Here is a 19,168-nt window from a genome sequence, read left to right on the forward strand (position 1 = left end):
AGGTGTTTCCAGCTAATTCTCTAAGTCTCCTGGAGAAATCCATAGCTGGTGGCTCCATAGCCATGGGGTTCAGTCGCAGCACCCTGTCAAAGGCACTAGGGTGATGGGTTGCAAGAGCCATTTCTTCTGCACCCAGACGTTCTATGCGATGTGGATCCAAATGATGTCTGGGGGGAGGGCTAAACAAAGGAGGTGTGGGTGGAAAACGCCCTTCTCCAAGACCTGAAGCCTCTCTTGATACTGACCCAGGTATTCTTAGCAAGTTAAACGGATTATTGTCTGCAATATGAATTCCATGGAGTGGTGGCTGTGAAGGACATTCTGCACCTAGTCCTGATGGGATACCAACCCGCGGTGTCAGGGGACTTCCATGCTCGCTTTCTAAGTAGATTCTTAATCCGTGAGTATTCTGTGCGTGTTGCAAGAGAAACCATGCACTGTTGAAAGGCTGTTTACAAGTTGTACACGTGTAGCTGCTGGGCTCATCTTTACCTGCAAAATAATACAACAGCAGCATAAATGTTTAATCACTGAACTGCTTATCAATGATTGATGGTTGTTGGTTTTTTTCTTTCTAATCTTTTTTCCCCCAACATTAAATCTAAACTGGAGAAACAGAAATCTAACTAAGAGTAGTTATGGGGGAGGGGATTTTGCACATTTAACCGTATCAAATCTGAACTGATTTCCTGCCTGTTTTCTTTCCCTAACAAACAGAAGAGTATGTGAACAGGTAACAGTGTTAAAGATCCATCAAAAAGATGATTCAGTAAATTCATTCTAATTATGGCTCCACAGATACCTTGATCTTACTTCACTAATATTTAAAATGAAAAAAAAAATTAAAAATAATTTGATGAAAGGTATAATGCAAAAACAGATACACTGGTTCAAAGAAGCAGCCCAAAGTGCAACGATAGCTAAGGAAGATGAGAAATGTTAGATTATCATCCTCCTCATTATTCTGAGACTAACAATATGTAGAAAATTAGACAACATCTCATGCCCTTAGCAGAGCATCAGCTTCAAGTTGGAAAAAAAAAAAAGAAAAAGAAAAAAGAAAGATGAAGACACAGAAAGATGCAGTTCAGCTAGTCAAATATCTGGGCAGTAGCCAAGAGGCCTGGATGCACACCGTGTTGGAGTCACATTATTTCTCTCACCCTGAAAAGAATTTGAGGATGGTAAACGGCACTGTGGCAAGTAGCTAACTATCTCTAATTCATGATAATTTATTTTCAGCGATAACCCGGACATTATAAAAGAGCAACTGACTAATAAATAACTAAACAAAAAGGTAACTAAATAATGGCACAAGAAAGCAGCCACAACTAAATATATTGCAAAACAAGGAAAATGAATGACTTCTGGAGGGGGGTAGGCAAGAGATCATATGCAATCTGGAGGAGACAAGTGTATTTTTATTGAATACTGTAATTTTAAGAATAATCCAGTTTCGCCAGACTAAGTATTTTTCACTGATAACTGTTGGTAAATTGAAATTAGAACAAAGATGAGAACAAAAATTAATGTTCAGTCCAACCTGACAGTTCTCATAGAGTTGCTAGCTAGTGATTTAAAAACAAAGGCTCTTGAGGTCTGCTCCGGAACAAAAATATAACGGTCTTCAAAAACAAGCCAGGCTTACAACGGTATTTGACTGCATAATGTACTCCTGGTCTGACCTGTAATTTACTTGACGATGCATTTATAATCTCACTCAATATAACCCACTCGTGGTTAAAACCTCTTTACAAAATTAGATGGTAGATACCTAAATTAGGTTTCAAACAGTTGCCTAATGTGGAGGAGGAGGGAGGGAGGACAGAAAGATTTGGAAAGAAAATTTTGACATTAGTATAATTTTATAAGCAACCTTCTTGTTTTCCTCCTCACTTCAAAGAAGAAAAAGAAAAAGCTTTATAAGAATATTTTCATTATATAATGTATTGAATAATGATTTGTGAATATGACAGACATGCAGCCTATAGTTCTGGCTATAGTGACCCATAGCCGTTTTTCCTGGTGCCTTCAGGTTTTTCTATTATTATACATTTAGTCTGACAATCTGAATTGGATGAGTAAGAAGAGATTCAACCACTGATAGCAAGCATTTAACACTTTAGTCACTTAAAAAGCCCTTGGAATAATATTTAACATTTCATTCTTCAATTGAAGCCAGCATTTGAATAAAATGCATTACGGTGTTTAGCGTGTGCCGTGAATACAGGCACAGATAAATATTTAAATCTGCTGGAAATAGAACAAAATTCAATTGGACTTTCATATTCCTGTGCTCATAAAGACTTAAATGTGAAAATTTCATTTATTTTGCTGTCATAAAGTGCAAATTTTTAACAATATACCACAAACTACATGATCAGGCTACAGTATGCTAACAATATAATGCTACCCCTGCTTCTCTATTTTATATATTAGGTCAGAGAAAATGGCATTTTATCTTATAATGAGGATACAACATACAGTTTTCACTATCACATTTTAGTATTCCCATCAACTAGATATTCTAGATCATAAGGGCAGCTAGTGTAATCATAATGTCAATGAGAAGGGCTGTTACGACTGAGACTAAAGATTACATGGAAAAAGCTGCTTTGAAACTGGTAATTATTACCAGTCCACTAATGGCAAATGATGCATTACAGTTTCACCATATAATCTGTATTTCACTCAGTAGCTACCAGTGCAGTATATTATATTATAGTGCTCACAAATTTTAAATTCCTAAAGTACAGTCATCAATAAATGTGTTACTTGCCATCATTTGCAAAATAACTTTGCTCATAACATCTTCGACTGTTATAAAGACTAGAATTGATTTCCTGCATGGCAAAATTAGGGCTACATTGATTTACTGAAGTGTAAAATGTAATATTATTCTTCATTTGCTTTGAAGAAAAACAAGTTTTCAATTCAGCATTCATGTTTGGTAATCAGGATAATAACTTAAATTTAAAATAATGCTTATTTACATCACTTGTCTAACCTTAACCAATCTAACATTTTCAATGGAGCAATATAAAATGGGAAATAAGACAAAGCAGTGAAACAGCTAAAATCCACCAGTGATTTACCTCCTGCTTTGAAGAAACAGTTTCTAATTTGTCTGTTAGTGCTTGATTAACAATGAAGGCTATTGACTGACCATATTACCCAAGAAGTATGTTCCAGTCTGATACAGGCTTACCAAACTATACAAATTATGGCAATAATCCACATACTGCCACTGAAGAAGTGAGAGTTGTATTTAAACCACCACATTCTGGGCACAAAAGTCCCTATTTTCCCACTCAGTCAGGGTAAGCTCCTGGTTTTGGACACTATGCTGCTCTCATTGAAGTCAATGACGAAACTCCCATTGACTTCAGTAGGAGTAGGAGCAGGCCTCCAATTTTACTCACACCAAGCAGTACCTTACTTCACATGTTAGACCCATTCATTTTAGTGGGATTAGTTGAAGGGCACAGTGCTACTCATTCTTAATAAGGGTGACAGAATCAAGACCTAGAAGTAAAAATGTGAATAAACAAGTCAGGCCAAACCCTTGTTTTTACACACCCCTGACAAGCCAGAACCACAAGTGGAATCAAGGAGGCCCCAATCGTGCACCTCCAAAACATATGGGGTTCAGTTACACTACTAAAGGTCTCCACTCATTGAGATGCATAAGGATATTATAGGGTGGGACCAGGATTCTCTCAGTGCATACCCCACTGATACACCCAGACCCTATGCACCTCATGCCACTCCGATTATTGGTGATCCTGTAATAAACCTGGGTTTGGGGGTGTTGTGCGAGTGCTCTTGGTCTGGCCAGGATACATGCACTAAACTATTACTCAGTGCCCATTCTCAGGCTAAATCTGAAGAGTGATGGATTATGGCTGAATTTGTTTCCAGTTACCCGCTGTTCTGACATCCCCATGCAGAGCTCATGGTCACTAAAGGGACAAAATGACAGATTAAATATAAATGAAGCCCATATCCAACCGAGCCAAAGCACACCAAACAAATAAGAGGACATTGCACAACAAATCAAACTGCTCCAGGCATGCTTGGATTTCTGCCTTGCCACTATTGCAGTACCCTGGCAGATCTCAATATGCTCTAGCAGCACCTCCCACTAACCCTACCTCAACAAAAAGATTATTGGACCAGAAGACTGATGGTCCATGGGCCAAGACATTGCCTGGATCTTCACATTAATGGGTCCCACTATAGTTCACCCTGTTAGGGTCACTAGAGACACCATGAAATCCCACATACAGGTGAGAAGTTAACCTAGGAAGGCAAAGATAGACAGGATATGGACATGAGTAAAGGCAGCAGTTTGAGAGTATGTGATCATAAAACATACAATCATTGAATCATAGGACTGGAAGGGACCTCGAGAAGTCATCTAGTCCAGTTCCCTGCACTCGTGGCAGGACTAAGTATTATCTAGACCATTCCTGACAGGTATTTGTCTAACCTGCTCTTAAAAATCTCCCATAGGGAGAGGAGGAACATGAGAGGAGGAAACTGGATAGTCTCCCACAAAGCCTGGGGGCTGGTTCAAACACTGCATTGTGAGTGTGATACGTGATGTTATCCCATGCAAAGCAGTACTGCTATTACATCTTGCAGCATTGTACTGATTTGGATGAGATTGGCAGAAATACCCCCATTTTTCTGTCATGTAGGATAGTCTAGAGAGAGAGCACCACCAAACGCACCTTGGACTAAAGCAGGGCTTGAGCCCAAGTCTTCCGTGTGGAAGGATTAGTGTATTAACCCACTGCTAACCCAGACAAGCTTTCAGGAGAACTTGTGAAACTGAAACAAGAAACCTTTGTCATTTCCCTCATGATTTTTTAAAAAATACACTCGTTTTGAGTTCAGCTCTGGGGCAATGAACATGTATTCTGCAAAGACACTTTCAGAGGAGGAGCCACTTCCATTACACCTTGCGCCATGGAGAAACCATGATCTCCAGCCTAAGGGCTCCCAGAGCTCGGAACACTCTCCTGTGTGATCTAGGTCCTAGGGTGGAGTCTCAGGCACAGCAACAGTGCTGATTGGAAACACACACAACAGCTCAGAGAGCCTTGGCTCAATGGACTGGAGACAGCTGGGTTCCTCCTTGCCCTTACAAAGAAACAGAAGGAGGGGGAGAGAGAGAAGAGAAGCACTTCACTTTCACTCCACACTCTAATGGGTTGAGGACAGAGAGGAGATACTGGGCCAGATTCTGGCTTATGCTATAGCTTCTCTGAGCTGTGCCCCTCCCATCAGCCTTCCTGATGTAGAGGACATGTTAGGTGTGGCAGGAGGTGTGGCCGGATCATGCTGTTTTCCAGTGTTCCCTGGCCAGCAGAATGGCCCCTTGCAGGCCCTTACATGCCAACCTAAGTTAGAGTAGTTGATTGGCTGCTCTAACTCAAGCTGGTGGCCAAAGAGGCCCCAGTAGCTCCGGAAAGCACAAAGTTAGCATGCTTCCACCTTTTCCCTCTTACCCACTTTGCAGTTGCACCAAGCAGAACTCTGTCTCAGTGGAGGATCTAGCCCACTGTGGACAAGGGAGTTGCATAGAGTCACAAAAAAATTGTGGTAAGAGGCCTTGATATTGCATTGTGAGGTTTACAACAAACTGCTGCATCAGACATGACATGCGCAGACGGAAATAGGACCATGCAGTGCCAGTACATTGCTCCGTGGCTTTGTGGCTGTCTATGACACTGTTCATTGATGAAATAAACTCTTCTCTCCCACAACTAGGAGAATTACTGCATTGCAGGGATTCTACATAAAAAATTAATACAATGGGCTAAATTCAACCCTGGCCCAATAACATCACCGGCCCAATTTCTTTAGAAAAATATTAAATAAACATTTCCCTTGAAGACAATCATTGATTTATGTTACATCTCATCCAGAGAATTATTAGTTACAGATCCTAAGAAACTGCATTGCACTTTCGTAGAATAGTATTTAGCATTTCTAAAATAATCATTCCATCTCCCTAAAATAATAACAAAACTTCAGTCTTTAACCCTCCTCCCCAAATAAAGAGGTGATTTAATTGGGGAAAGTGTGGGTGACAGATTTAAACTCCTGATGTGAAAAATGTTAACAAGTGAATGGAATGTATATTGGCATTTGAGTGCCTTTGAGGGCAGTCCACACATTTACTCAATAAGATATGAAGGCGCATCTGCTTTTAGCACCAAACAGAGCTTTTTTTAAAAAAAGACATTTCTTCTTTGCTGTACTTGCAAATGTATTTAGTGGAGCATATTCGAATGCTTTACACTGCTACATGAGTCAAAGGAAGTTGACATCCAGAAGCACAATATAGTTGACTCTGAACCAGACCCATAGGCATGTCCACAGCCACCAGCAGTAGAGCCAGACAAGGAGCTGGGGAAGAGGCCAGCTAGGAAGAGAAGCTGTCAGTTAAATGCCACTGCTGCAAAAAATTTCATTCTGGAGCTAGGCATACGAATGCTTCCAGTGCCAAGCGAGTAATGGAATAATATGCATGTATATGTCAGTGGGCTTGGGAAGCATGTCCTTCAATTCTTAAAAGTAAAAGCTAGATCCACAAAAGCTTATCACAGCACATACGCATCCCTGGGCATTCTATGAGCCATGACAACGAAATGGCGAATGCGGGGTCCTGTTGATGTGTCTGGAGGTTCCGCATCCACAATGCGGAAGTTTATTTGTACAGGACCCCAAATTAAGGCACTAAACATGCACACAGTACATAACCTATGATAGGGCATCATACGGGCTGGTTACATTCTGTTCCAGACTACCCTATAGTAGAAGAAATACAGGCCTCAGACCATCATCTGGCAGAGTTTTCACAAGCAAAAACACATAGGAGAATAGTAAAAGGGGAGGAACAGACTACATGCCTGTGGAGATTGCAAAGCATTCCCTTTACAGCCACCAACATTCCCCTTGGACAAATTCTGCTCCTAGTCAAGTCAATGGCAAATCTACTAGACTCCAGATGGATCAGGATTTGGAGCTCTATACTTCTGGGAGATGTTGAAAATGAATTGGTACAGCTAGGCCCGGCATTTCCACAATCCCAGTCGGAGAGCCATTTCACTATCTTCCAGTAACTCCCATCCTGAAAGGGGATGCACATGGAGGAAACCTCTGCAAGGATTCCCCTTCCCAGAGTTCTCTCCATTGGTGGGGCGGGTCTGCCCCTCTGTAGAAGACGCAGTGGTTCTAGCCCTCAAACCATTTGGGGCTCTGTGACTTCATGCTGATTCTGAGTGTTTGTCTACACCTGAAACACTACAGCTGCACAGCTGCAGCAGCCAGCTGTAGCACTTCAATGTAGACACTACCTATGCCAATGGGAGGAGTTCTCCCATCCACCTCCCTCAGAAAACTCTTCCATCAATGTAGTGTGGATTTTTCACACCCTTGAGCAACATAACTGGGTTGACCTAACTTTTTAGTGTCAACCAGGCCAGAGGCTCCAAAAGGAATAGCAGCTCTGCCCCATGTTCCACTGCAGCTGGTGCTGCCTGGAGTTCTTCAACCATTAAGACATGAAGGGGTATCCCACTGAGGAGAAGGCACAGAAACTATAACAGAGCCTGAACTCAATAACCTTTACAATGGCATTTGCTATAGGTGCCAGGGGAGACAATGTGCATCCCCGCCAGGACCTGCCTTCAGCCAACCCACTTCTCCATGCACGAAGACCCTGCGGAGTAAAGCAAGTGGGTGCTGCAGAAACCTGGGGAGAGGTGAGATCCCCACAATAATCTTGGAAAAATTATTCTTCTCCATCTCCCTCAGACGTGCTAAGAACCCAGTCCCAGTGGGACTTGTGCTCAGCACCTCTTAGGATAATGGCAGAAATCTGAAGTAGCACCAGCGACTCCAGACTCGCTCTACTTTTACATTGGTGTAAATGAGATCGAATTAGGTCTGCAATGATCATTTGGACACTTCCCAATTTCCCAGTCTAAAGGTATGTAAAAGGGTGTCAAATTGCAGGCTTCATTGAGGTAGTATATGATGCTCTGTTGCTGTGGTTGGTTTGTGGGGATTATGAAAAGGGAAATAAAGTGTTCTGATCATGGATAAATATTATGAGCTCAATTTTCAAAACTAGGGTGTTTTTTGGGGGGAGGAGGAGGACTCAATTTCCGCTGTCTAACTGGAGACACCTTGACAAGTCTCGATTTCCCAAAAGCAATGAATACCCACCAAATGAGGTCACTAAGTATTTTCTACGAGCTTAGCAGTAAGAGCACATGAAAGTGTTGTCATTATAGCCCTCAGTGGTGGGGTATTCAGTGTAAAATATACCTTGTTCTCCTTATAAAACATACACTCGCCTAGCAAAACGGGGGTTTATAGGAAAAGGTTCCTTTCTTTACAAGGTTACTTACTACAATAGCGTGTTGCTCTTGTAGGCTTCTGCATAGATCACATGTATCTTTTGTTATCAGACATGCAAAAAATAGAATGTTACTGAGACGTGAAAATTATAACAAATACTTTTCCACCCTCCTCCCCCCTTTACAAAAAATTGAGGAACAGTTTGAACTTAAACCAGAATTTCTTTATTCTGCTTTAATATCAAATGATTGCTTGCTTTTAGGCTGATAAATTTTGGATCATTACAGTATTTAAGAGGGTGGAGGGGAAACAGAGTTAATTGTTACCACTTGTACTTGATTCATCTCTTCTCCATCTGGCTTGTCAAATATCTTTTCCTTTGGAAATGCATGCTGCTGAAATCCCTCAACTAAAACTTTAGAACTGAAATGACTGGGACACAGGAAGCTAACAGAGACTGAAGACAGATATGCTCGATCTGGGTATGTCTACTCTAGAGCTGGGACCTTGCCTCCCAGACATACACTAGCTCACTAAAAGCAGCAGTGCGGACATTGCAGCACAGGCGGTGGCACAGGCTAGCTGCCCGAGTACAATCCTGCCTGCCCCCTGCCCCTCTGGGACCAAGTTCAGGTAACCAGCCCATGCCACCATCCATACCGCAACATGCAAGCTGCTATTTTTAGCACGCTAGCTTTAGTGGAGGCATGCCCAGGCTGGAAGGCATGCTCCCAACAACAGTGTAGATGTACCCTCTGAGTCTTCTGCAACCTACTTCTGTTTGTAAGCACTGAGGGGAAAATACCCACTTTTCATAAGTCATATTTTCCTAATAGCTAAGAGCATTGACTTAGACGAGGGAAACTGTAATTGTACAATGAATTTTTTTCCTTAGTTAACTGAATACTGATTTTTCTTTATGATTGAGCAGATTGCAAAAGACACATTATTATACTGGCCCAACATAAATGAATTATAAATAGCTGTGGGTTTTGGTGGTGGTGGTATGTTTTGTTTTGTTGGGGGGGTTTTGGGGGCGAGGGGGTCATTTCTCTGTAACCTACGCATGTATAACTTCTGTATAGCACTGTTGTTTTTTTTTGGCAGGAGGGCCTTTAGTAAATATTGGGTCTGATTCACTATTCTGTTATACCACTCTGTCTCCATTGACTTCAACACTGCTGTAATGGAGCAGTGAATCATGCCTATTAATTATTACTATTATTATCATCATCGTCATCATTGTCATCATTAAATGTTAACGGAAAAACACAAGTAAGACACATGAGAAAATTATGTAACATCAGATCAGGATGAACAAGTACAGTTTCTAGTGTATATATTAAAAAAAACACCCTATGAGAATCGGAAAGTAAAGTCCACTTGAAACTGATTATAAACAAAAGTGAAACTGAGCAGTAGAAATGATTGAAAAACAAATAATTTTGTGCTAAATGTCAAAATCTGAAAGTTGTTTCATTTTGTAGAAGTCAACGTGGCCCCACGTTTTGTTTTTCATGAACCTTTCCGTGACCTGTTTGATCCATATTTTATTGATGTCTTCAGCAAAATCGTTATTGAAATTTTTCATTGTCCAAAACTCACTTCTTACTAGAAGCCAAGATTTTGTGAAATGAAAAATTTCTAAAATGATTGCAATAAAAATGTCAAGAAATATATCACAGAAAACATTTCAAAAAGCAAACTGAAATTGCTAATTTCAATAATTTTTTGCAAAATGTTTCATTCTCAAAAAAAGCCATTTTTTTACACCAAAAAAACCTTTTTGTGCAAAAAGTTTTGACCAGCTTTACAGATATTTTATTTTCATTGTCCAAACTGAAAAAATACAAGCAGCATAAATGATAAAAAAGCAAGTAATGGTGGTAATTATCTTTCTATTTTAATATATGGAAGGATGACTCAGCAGACAAGGATTTTATATTTAAACAAAATATTACTTTTAAATTGATTATATCTCTTTACATTTTCCGATAACAGTATTACTTGGCCTTCTGTCATACAGAGCCTAAAGGTTACTATGCTGTTCTGTTCAGATTCTTCTGTCACGCCCATCACTATGGTATCTGAGTACCTTTCACTTGTGCTGCAGAACAACTACTATGAATTCATTAGGAGGGAAAAACAGGCTTACAGGGCACAGGTGGGAAAGACTACGCCTTTTATTCCTTCTCTGTGGAACAGGAACACAAAAGAGACAGGATGCTACTTGCAGTAGGGTGACTTCCTGAAGAATATCCAAACAGAGAATTCCAAAGTCAATCCAATAAACACCCAAGCACCACGCTCAAGCAGCCACAAGTCTATTTTTCCAGACTCCCCTGCCTTTTACCTTTGTCCAGGGAAAGCAGACTTCTGCCTATTTAAGGTGCAGCCCTTATGGCAAACCGACATCCTTTCGGCAGGGGAAGAGGCTGACAGCTTCCAAGTTAAAGGGGTGTGGCTGTGCAGTAGTCCGGCTGCAGTTTGATAATGGTTTACTATTTAAAGTTAGACAACAGCAGCATTATCGGGAAGGTCAAAGGAAAACAGAACCTATCGCCTGCCATATGTTTAAAGTCTAACAGCCTGAAAAGGAAAATGAGGGTTATTTGCAGCGAAAGTAAGAATGGAGAGCAGGGCTAGGAAAAGGAACAAGGAATGGGTATGGTTCCTCTAATGCTACCTCTTCTTTCCAGAAAAACAACTACACAGCATCATCAGAGAGCAAAAGGGCAAGAGCTCCCTGGACCTCTAATTAACGATAAATAATTCTCTTCTCAGCTCTGCAAGCACAAGGTCCGGATCCAAAGCCCACTGAAGGCAATGGGAAGACTTCCAGTCAGTGAGAACTGGAGTAAGCTCTACAACAGGAGTACCATCAGTGAAGTCAACAGAAAAACACTGGTGTAAAACTGGTGTGAGAGAAGAAGCAGAATTATTTTCACATGAAACATAACCTGTGTTTACACCTCACACAGAAGCAAAGGAAAAAAGCTGCATAAATAAGCATACATTTAGCTTTGGGCCTGATCCAATGCCCATTGGAGTCAATGGAAAGACTCTAGTCCATTCCAATGTGTGTGGGATCAGGTCCTTCCAGGGAAAATAGAAAGTTTGTGGGTGGACATTTTACTTCCAGTGTCAAAATACTTTGTATTTTTTGTTACTCGCTTTAAAAAAAAATCTACTAAAACCTAATTTTACACAAAGACCAGAATTGAAACTGATCTCTTGCTTGAGCTGTAGTGCTTGGCAAAAAGAAGATGGCTTCTGCTGTCACTCAGGAGCATTGTAGGGCTGCCAGTGATACTGGCCTGACCTCAATGTCTGTCACCATTTTCAAGGCGATTATTATTTGGCTACAAAAAAAAACTGCTTCAGGTTCCAACTTGGCAAGTAAGATACTAGTCTGGGAATGATTTTGTGTTTTTTAAAACTTGGGGGTGGAAATCTGTCACTTTTCGATTACTAGCAAATGGAAGCAAATTGCAGTTGGTGGGTTTAGACAACAATTTGGTGCTTAAAATTCAGCTTTGAAATAAATTGTAAAAGAAATTTCTCGAACAAATAAGATCCGGCAAACATAAGTAGTTTGTACTTAAATACTAAGGTCACAGAGAAATACAAATAATATAGAAAGACATACAGACTTCAACATATGCACTCCCATTAATTCAAAATATAAACTATAGAATCTAATATTGGACTATATCGTACCATCAGATTTGTAAGCAGAACTCATTATTGATATAATCTGGCCCACGACTTCTAAAAAAATTCACAGTGATCAAACCCTGACGTGCAGATTCTTTTCCAGCTCTCTTCCAACTGACTTTAACGGGACGACTCGCATGAGTAAGGATTTTCCGGGACTGGGCCCATAGTCCCTAATGCCATCTGATCACTTTTGCTATTTAAAAAGACAAAAATGATTATTACTGTTGCAATGACTAGGTTTTCCCAGTATGGGTTTTCTTTTTCCTTTAAAAACTTATAATCATTTTAAACAAATGGACTTTTAAACAGGAGTGACACCCAAATGGCCTTAACTAAAACTCCTCTAGCTAGATCTACACATTACAGACAGATACATTCTCCTTCAGAATCATTATGGTCTATCAGGTCAATGACCCATCAACTAAGAAATCTCATGTAAGCCTTGACCCGACAGAGCATCAAAGCTCCTTCAAAGCAGTCACCCGATTATGCAGTAAACAATACCCTGTGTCAACCGTCCATAATTATGTATTTACCCAATGGCCGTTAGGGACAATCAAGTTAATAATTCACTTTTTAATTACAGTGTAATTATAGAATTACAAAAAAGTTCCAAATAATTGTACTCATTCTCATACACCTATATGATGAATTGTTTCCTATTTTTCTTTCTGGTAGTTCCCTTTTTCTTTTAGTTTTTTCTTCCCTTCTAACAGCAACAGTACTGAACCTGAACACCAGGCAGAGGATACTAAAGCATAAAAATGCATGTTAAAATGATGCTAACCATTAATTGCTGCAAGCTTTATTCAAGAGCCAGTATGGTCTAAAGGATATGGGGTAGCCTAGCATGCAGGCAATCTGGGCTCTAGTCCTGACTCTGCCATTCATCTACTGTATGACTTTAGGCAAGGCTCTCCACTCTTCCTTGGACTGTTTTGTCCAGTCAGAATGCAAACTCTTCAGCACAGAGGGGTCGTGATCACTAGATGCTACTACAATACAAATAATTAGAGTAAAACAAAACTTTGATTGACATCAATAGGAGGACTACAAGATTTGATCGTAAAATTATATGGGCTAAATTTTTGGCCACGAGTAAAAACGGACAACCACAAAAATTTCAATGCTCTCTTTTCACAAACATGGGCAAACTGAATGCTGCAAGTGCAAATGGATGGGATGTCTTGGAGTGTGCACACAAAGGCCCATTTGCACTCACCACTGCAGATGCACAGTGGCAGCACCCAGAAAATTTGGTTCTATGGGTTTGAGCTATCTCATGAAAGCAGGAAATACACCCAAGTTGTCATGCCCATCCTTCACTAACAGTGTTTTTGTCCAGAGGTGCAAAGACATATATGATGTCAAGTATCAGAGGGGTAGCCATGTTAGTCTGGATCTGTAAAAGCAGCAGAGAATCCTGTGGCACCTTATAGACTAACAGACGTTTTGGAGCATGAGCTTTCGTGGGTGAATACCCACTTCGTCAGATGCCATGTAGTGGAAATTTCCAGGAGGTAATATATAGCTACAAGCAACAGAAGATAACGAGCTTCAGTTCAAGTCAGGGAGGATGAGGCCCTGTTCTAGCATTGAGGAAAACAAAGAGAGGAAAACTGCGTTCTGTATTGGCAACCATTCACAGTCCTTTGGTTCAATCCTGAGCTGATGGTATTTGCAGATGAACTGAAAGCTTAGCAGCTTTCTTTTGAAGTCTGGTCCGAAGTTTTTTTGCTGGCAGATGGCCACCTAAGGTCTGCTATAGTGTGGCCAGAGGTGAAGTGCTCCTACAGGTTTTGTAAGTGCCATTGATCTGTCCAGTAATGGCTGATGTACCTAGCATGAACCGGATTCATTCGAGCTGCACGTCCACGAAATGTAAAAAACGCCACAATGCCAGCAATGGCCCTCTGCTAGTACATCTGGACCAAACTGACAGTCTCTACGGAAGGATAAATGATGCAAATCAGATTATTGGGAATGGGCAATATCAAATACAAATACAATGTTCAGTTCATCTGCAAATTTACATAGACCATCAAGCTCAAGATGGAACAAAAACTGTGAAGGCTTGCAACTACAGAATCCATTTTCTCTCTGTTTTCATCTCTCAGCGCAGAACAGGGCCTCATCCTCCCTGACTGGAACCAACTCGTTATCTCTAGCTTGCTTGCTAGCATATATATACCTGCCCCTGGAAATTTCCACTACATGCATCTGACGAAGTGGGTATTCACCCACGAAAGCTCATGCTCCAAAACGTCTGTTAGTCTATAAGGTGCCACAGGATTCTCTGCTGCTTTGACATATATGATGACACCTAGGAACATGCAATGTTTTCTGACCTTAGCAACATCTCAGCACGACACAGAGGGAAAGGTAGATCTAGATTTCTAGCCTTTCATTCCATATTCCCTTTTTTAAAGGTTTACATTCCAACCTTTACATTATTTTGTTTTGAAACTGCTAATACTGTTATTTTAGTTTTAATTATTAATTACTTATATTCATTATATTAATAGCCCATGTATTGTATATATGTAATAAAATACCTTCTCACAAATACAAGATCAGAAACATAGTCACATGATTTTGTATTAATGAGCATAACTATGAGTGCTTTACAACCCAATTAAACACTATAGGAAATTGCTGAAGGACGCTAATGCAATACACTGGGCACTCCTGGAGAAATCGAACTGAGATGACATTTTGAAATCACTCAATCTCTGCTCACTGGGAGAGACACTGGATGGAATATTCACACCACTGGTCATTGTTAGAGCGACTTGGAGTAAGTACATTGGAGTAAATCTATATAGAGGTAGTGCCCATCCCTCATTGCCTTTATTTATTTATTTTTGTAGAGAATGCACTGCAATACTTTACATGTCATTTTCTATTTCTCTAATGTCATCCCAGATTCAGTTAAATAAGTATAAATTCTTTCACCTATGAACAGAGTTTTTGTATTGCACATTTAAAGCATCGAGTTGCATGGCACAGTCTGTTTTGTTAGTAAACATAACAGAACAAATTCATCCCTGGTGTATTAAGTTAATAGAGTTGCACCTGCGATTAATTTAGCCCAATACATTCACTCAGAAGGCAGCTGGAATATTGCTGCTTGTAATACTTGATCGCAAGGCTGGGCTTGCATGGTGGTCTTGGCCAGGACCCTACTGCCCTTCCGCTACTGCTAGTGCTAGGAAACCAGTACTAAGAAGTGTGCCCATTGCAACCATAGCATAGTAATAGCAACTCCTGGAGGCAGTGTTCTGAATGTCTGAGTATTCCACAACCAAGGCTATGTCTACATAGCAAATGAAGGTCTGATTGTAGCGTAGGTAAGTATAGCCACACTAGCTTTGATCTAGTTAAAACGGTAACACTACTAGTGAAGCTGTGGCAGTGTGGACTTCTGCGTGAGCTAGCTCCCCAGTACAAGCCTGCCAGGGATCCTGGGTACATACTTGGGATGCTAGTCCATGCCACCATGTCTTCACTACAATTGTTACCCATACTCACTAGGTTAAAGCTAATGTGGGTATGCCCATACTATAACTACATCTCCCCTTGGCTATAATGCCTGCGACAGGTGCCCCACAGTGCTCCATTGTGGCTGCAAAAGCCACATTCTCGCCAAGGCTGGAGATGGATATTGTGAGCTGCAGTGAGAAGGGTGATATTCTGTGGGGAGTAGTTCTGGTATATATACAGGCCCTGGTGCTGCTCAAACAAGCTGTGTAACTCAATTTACCCAGTTAAATGTTCTCAATGCCAAAGTTTTAAGGGAAAATGCTCACCTTAGAATAATGTTGCTCTAATTTTTTCAGACTAGATTGGGCTTGCTTCTGTAGATCATAATTCTAATTGAGGGTCAACTTCAGGATTTGGGAGATACAGCTATTTAACTGTCTTCTCAATCTCTTCTTCCCCTGCATTCCCAAACAGATCCTCTAATCTCTCCTTCCCTCTTGTAATGCCCCTCCTCTGCTTCAGTTTCCCCTTCCTCACCAATCAGTACACTCAGATAGCAGCTAACTCCACCAGCCCAGGTTTACTCTGGCACCATCTGATAAACTGGGCCATCTCGGCCAGGGGTTCTGCAGGTTCCCAGAATCAGTATCTCTGTCCACAGATCATCTATTGGAAAGGCAAAGCCTTATTATGTCCCTGAACAAGTTCAATGTCACTGGAGCCACAATTACAGCAAGGGCTGACCCTTACAGAAGACCGTTTTGTACTTGCACAACAAGAGTATTAAGAGAGTTGTTAATTTTTTTCTTTGTAAATAGGACTAAAGATATCATAAAGTTCTATGGTCTTGTTTGTATTATTCTGCCTTCTCTTTGTAATCTAAGAATCCTTTAGGTTGAAAAATGATATAATGCTCAGAATATGTGGCATTTAGGGAATGTGAGAATGAAGGAATTTCTATAGCTCTACTGCATTTTCAGGGCACACTGAGTATTTACCATATATCCAGTCAAGGAACACAAAATGACCATTTTAAAATTCAGTGCTTCAGGTTTCAGGAGTTTAAAGTTACAGAAAGGAAGATAAAGAGAAGAATTTCTTATTTATAGATTTGCAGATGAAATCCAATGAAAACATACCAAAAAATGTTTCTTTATGTCAGTAAGGCTGATTCAATTTCCAGGCTTGCAAGGTCTCCTCTATCTAAGTATTACCCGACCCCAATAACATACTGTGTTCCAAGGTTAAGATCTGTTTCCTTACAACAGTGAAGAAAGCCGTTGTTTCAGTTGCGGCTGCAAAATTCAGCTCTGAAGGACAAGTTAGTACCACACTACATTTAACTGGATTCAGTTCATCTGATTATACAGTGCCTTACTTTCTGGAATATGTAATCATCTCTTTCTGATGACATTTTAAATATCCAACTAGATAAATAATTGCAGCAATAATTGATAGCTGAGTCAAACTGGAAGATTATTGATTGGCACAGTATTCACTGAAACAAATGTTCATCTTTCAAACATTATAGTAAGGATGCTTAAATCTAACTTTTGCAGATAAATGGTAAAAATCTGATTTACCGACAAAGCCACTGGAAGACAATATGCACTTTGGGATTTGATTACTTTGTGAAAATTTTTAGAAGAAAAATTAAGCATCAAGGTTTATTATATTTTATTTCAATAATTACAAGGATATGGATAAGTAGTTGAATATAAACACATGCAGAGAAGTCCCAAGGAGTTGTTCATTAACTCCCTTCCTTCCTGAATGATATTTATCTGCTCTTTATTACAACTTACATATGAGTCTATCCTGCCATCTTTCTGTGCGTGCTGTATGTCTGTCTCTTTACCAGTGAGGGGAGTTACATAACCACGTCAGCAGCAAGTTCCCCCCATCACTTTCTCTACAGCTGTTCCAGCATGCATGATGGAGCCAGTTTAAATATTTATCCTCTTAGCAGATTATGAATAAAGTTGAAAGGAGAAGCTCAGATTCTGCAGGCCTGAGCCTGAGTTCCCTTAAACTGGTGTAAATGAGCAATTCCACTGAAGTCAGTGGAGTTACACCACTGTAAAAACAGAATGAACGAGCTCAGAATCCAGCAGATCTATAGATATCAAATTTTTGAGGGTTAAAAGTAAAATTACATCTCACATCTTGCAAGACAGATGCTTGAGTCTACATTTTTTTTTTTTAAATTACAGAATGACATCAACTCTGCAGCCCTTCCTTTCTCGCCATGGGGTGGAAGGACGGCACAAATCTGTGAAATGCATTGGTTGAAAAGAGTCATGACTAACCAACATAGATGCTCATATGTGAGAAATGACAAGCAAATGAGCTGCCTGACTAAGAGAAATGAAGCCATTGTGAGGTAAAGCCTGAAATTAGGGAAAAGCACCAGAATATGTGAGCAGGGAACAAAGAATATAAATTCAGAATAAGAGATGAAAAATGCACTGAAACGTTTTGAAACTGAGCCATTATGAGCTGATTTAGTCTCATAGCTACTGTTAAAAATCAGACGCTTGTTAGATGTAATGATTATCTGCGCCTTGACACTTAAGGCATATGAGGGGGCTTGTCAAGCGGCTTTGCTCTAATTTAGAGATCCTCAGTTAATTAGAAAGCCCTTGGATTTTCTGCAATTGCAGGTCACTATCGACAGCTCATGCTTTTGATGCTTTTCCATGTGACAGTTGTTGGACTGACCTTCCACAAGCTGGCAGGGTTGTCCAGACTTTTACAGTGTCAGGGAATTCAATCACTCCTGCCAGCTTAAGCAAGAAGTTACAAGTAAGGTTACCGTACTCGTATACTCTGTTTCCTCACATTAAACAAAAGCTGATGAAATCGGCATTCGCTTACCACTATAAATAGCTCTAATTTCCATTTTTTTTTTCTCAGTGGGTGTCACATTCAGCCCAAACTTCAGGTTACTCGTTTATTTAGAAATCTCGCCGAGCAGCACTCATGAGAAAGGGAAGTGTTTTACGGAGACTGACTCGCTTGCACTGAAACTGCAGCAATTGTGGAACAGAAACCCCTCTTTGATTTTTGCTTCCTGATTTCTACATCAGGTATCAGAGGCTGCACCTGCACCGAGATTGAGTCCATGTTTTTATTGCAGACCACATCTGCAGAGGGGGAAGGTCATAATTCAGATACACAAAAGACTCGGTGTACTAATTGCTTAGCCCAGTAGTGAATAGTTGTTGTGTTTCTCTAAGTGTAGAAAGAATTGGAGAGTTCAGTGTTAAATTATACACACAGGTAAACTAAATTTAAGAGCCCAGTTCTGGTCCCACTGAAGGCAATGGGAGCTTTGTATTTGTTTATCTGCTGTGTGTGTGTGTCTGAGCATGCTTGCTCGCTGCTTGGATTTTTAAATAATGAAATGTGCCATGTGACTCGTCTAGGGAATGATCTAATTGTTACTGGAAACTTATTAAAATAGAAAAGGTGTGTAACTCAGAAAATAATCTATTGCTCATACACAGTGATCACTATTTTAAGGCCTGCTCCTGCTCCCCTTGGGCCCGATTCATTGTTGTCATATGCCTTTGTATTCATGAAA

General features: G+C 40.3%; 1 protein-coding gene across 6 annotated transcripts in view; it reads right to left on the reverse strand.

Annotated features, from left to right (window-relative positions):
- BCL11A (BCL11 transcription factor A) overlaps window positions 1–19,168 on the reverse strand; it is a 101,116-nt gene that overhangs the window by 13,107 nt on the left and 68,841 nt on the right. For 4 of the 6 annotated variants that reach the window (XM_032766745.2, XM_032766743.2, XM_032766748.2 and 1 more), the window contains exon 3: window positions 1–492. This exon is cut by the window's left edge. In XM_032766745.2, the coding sequence (XP_032622636.1) occupies window positions 1–492 (492 nt within the window). Of the gene's footprint in view, window positions 493–12,099; window positions 12,263–19,168 lie in introns of those variants that run through there. The other 2 variants (XM_032766746.2, XM_032766747.2) reach the window with 2 other exon arrangements.

Source organism: Chelonoidis abingdonii, chromosome 3, assembly GCF_003597395.2.
Source record: "Chelonoidis abingdonii isolate Lonesome George chromosome 3, CheloAbing_2.0, whole genome shotgun sequence".
Taxonomy (NCBI): Eukaryota; Metazoa; Chordata; order Testudines; family Testudinidae; genus Chelonoidis; species Chelonoidis abingdonii.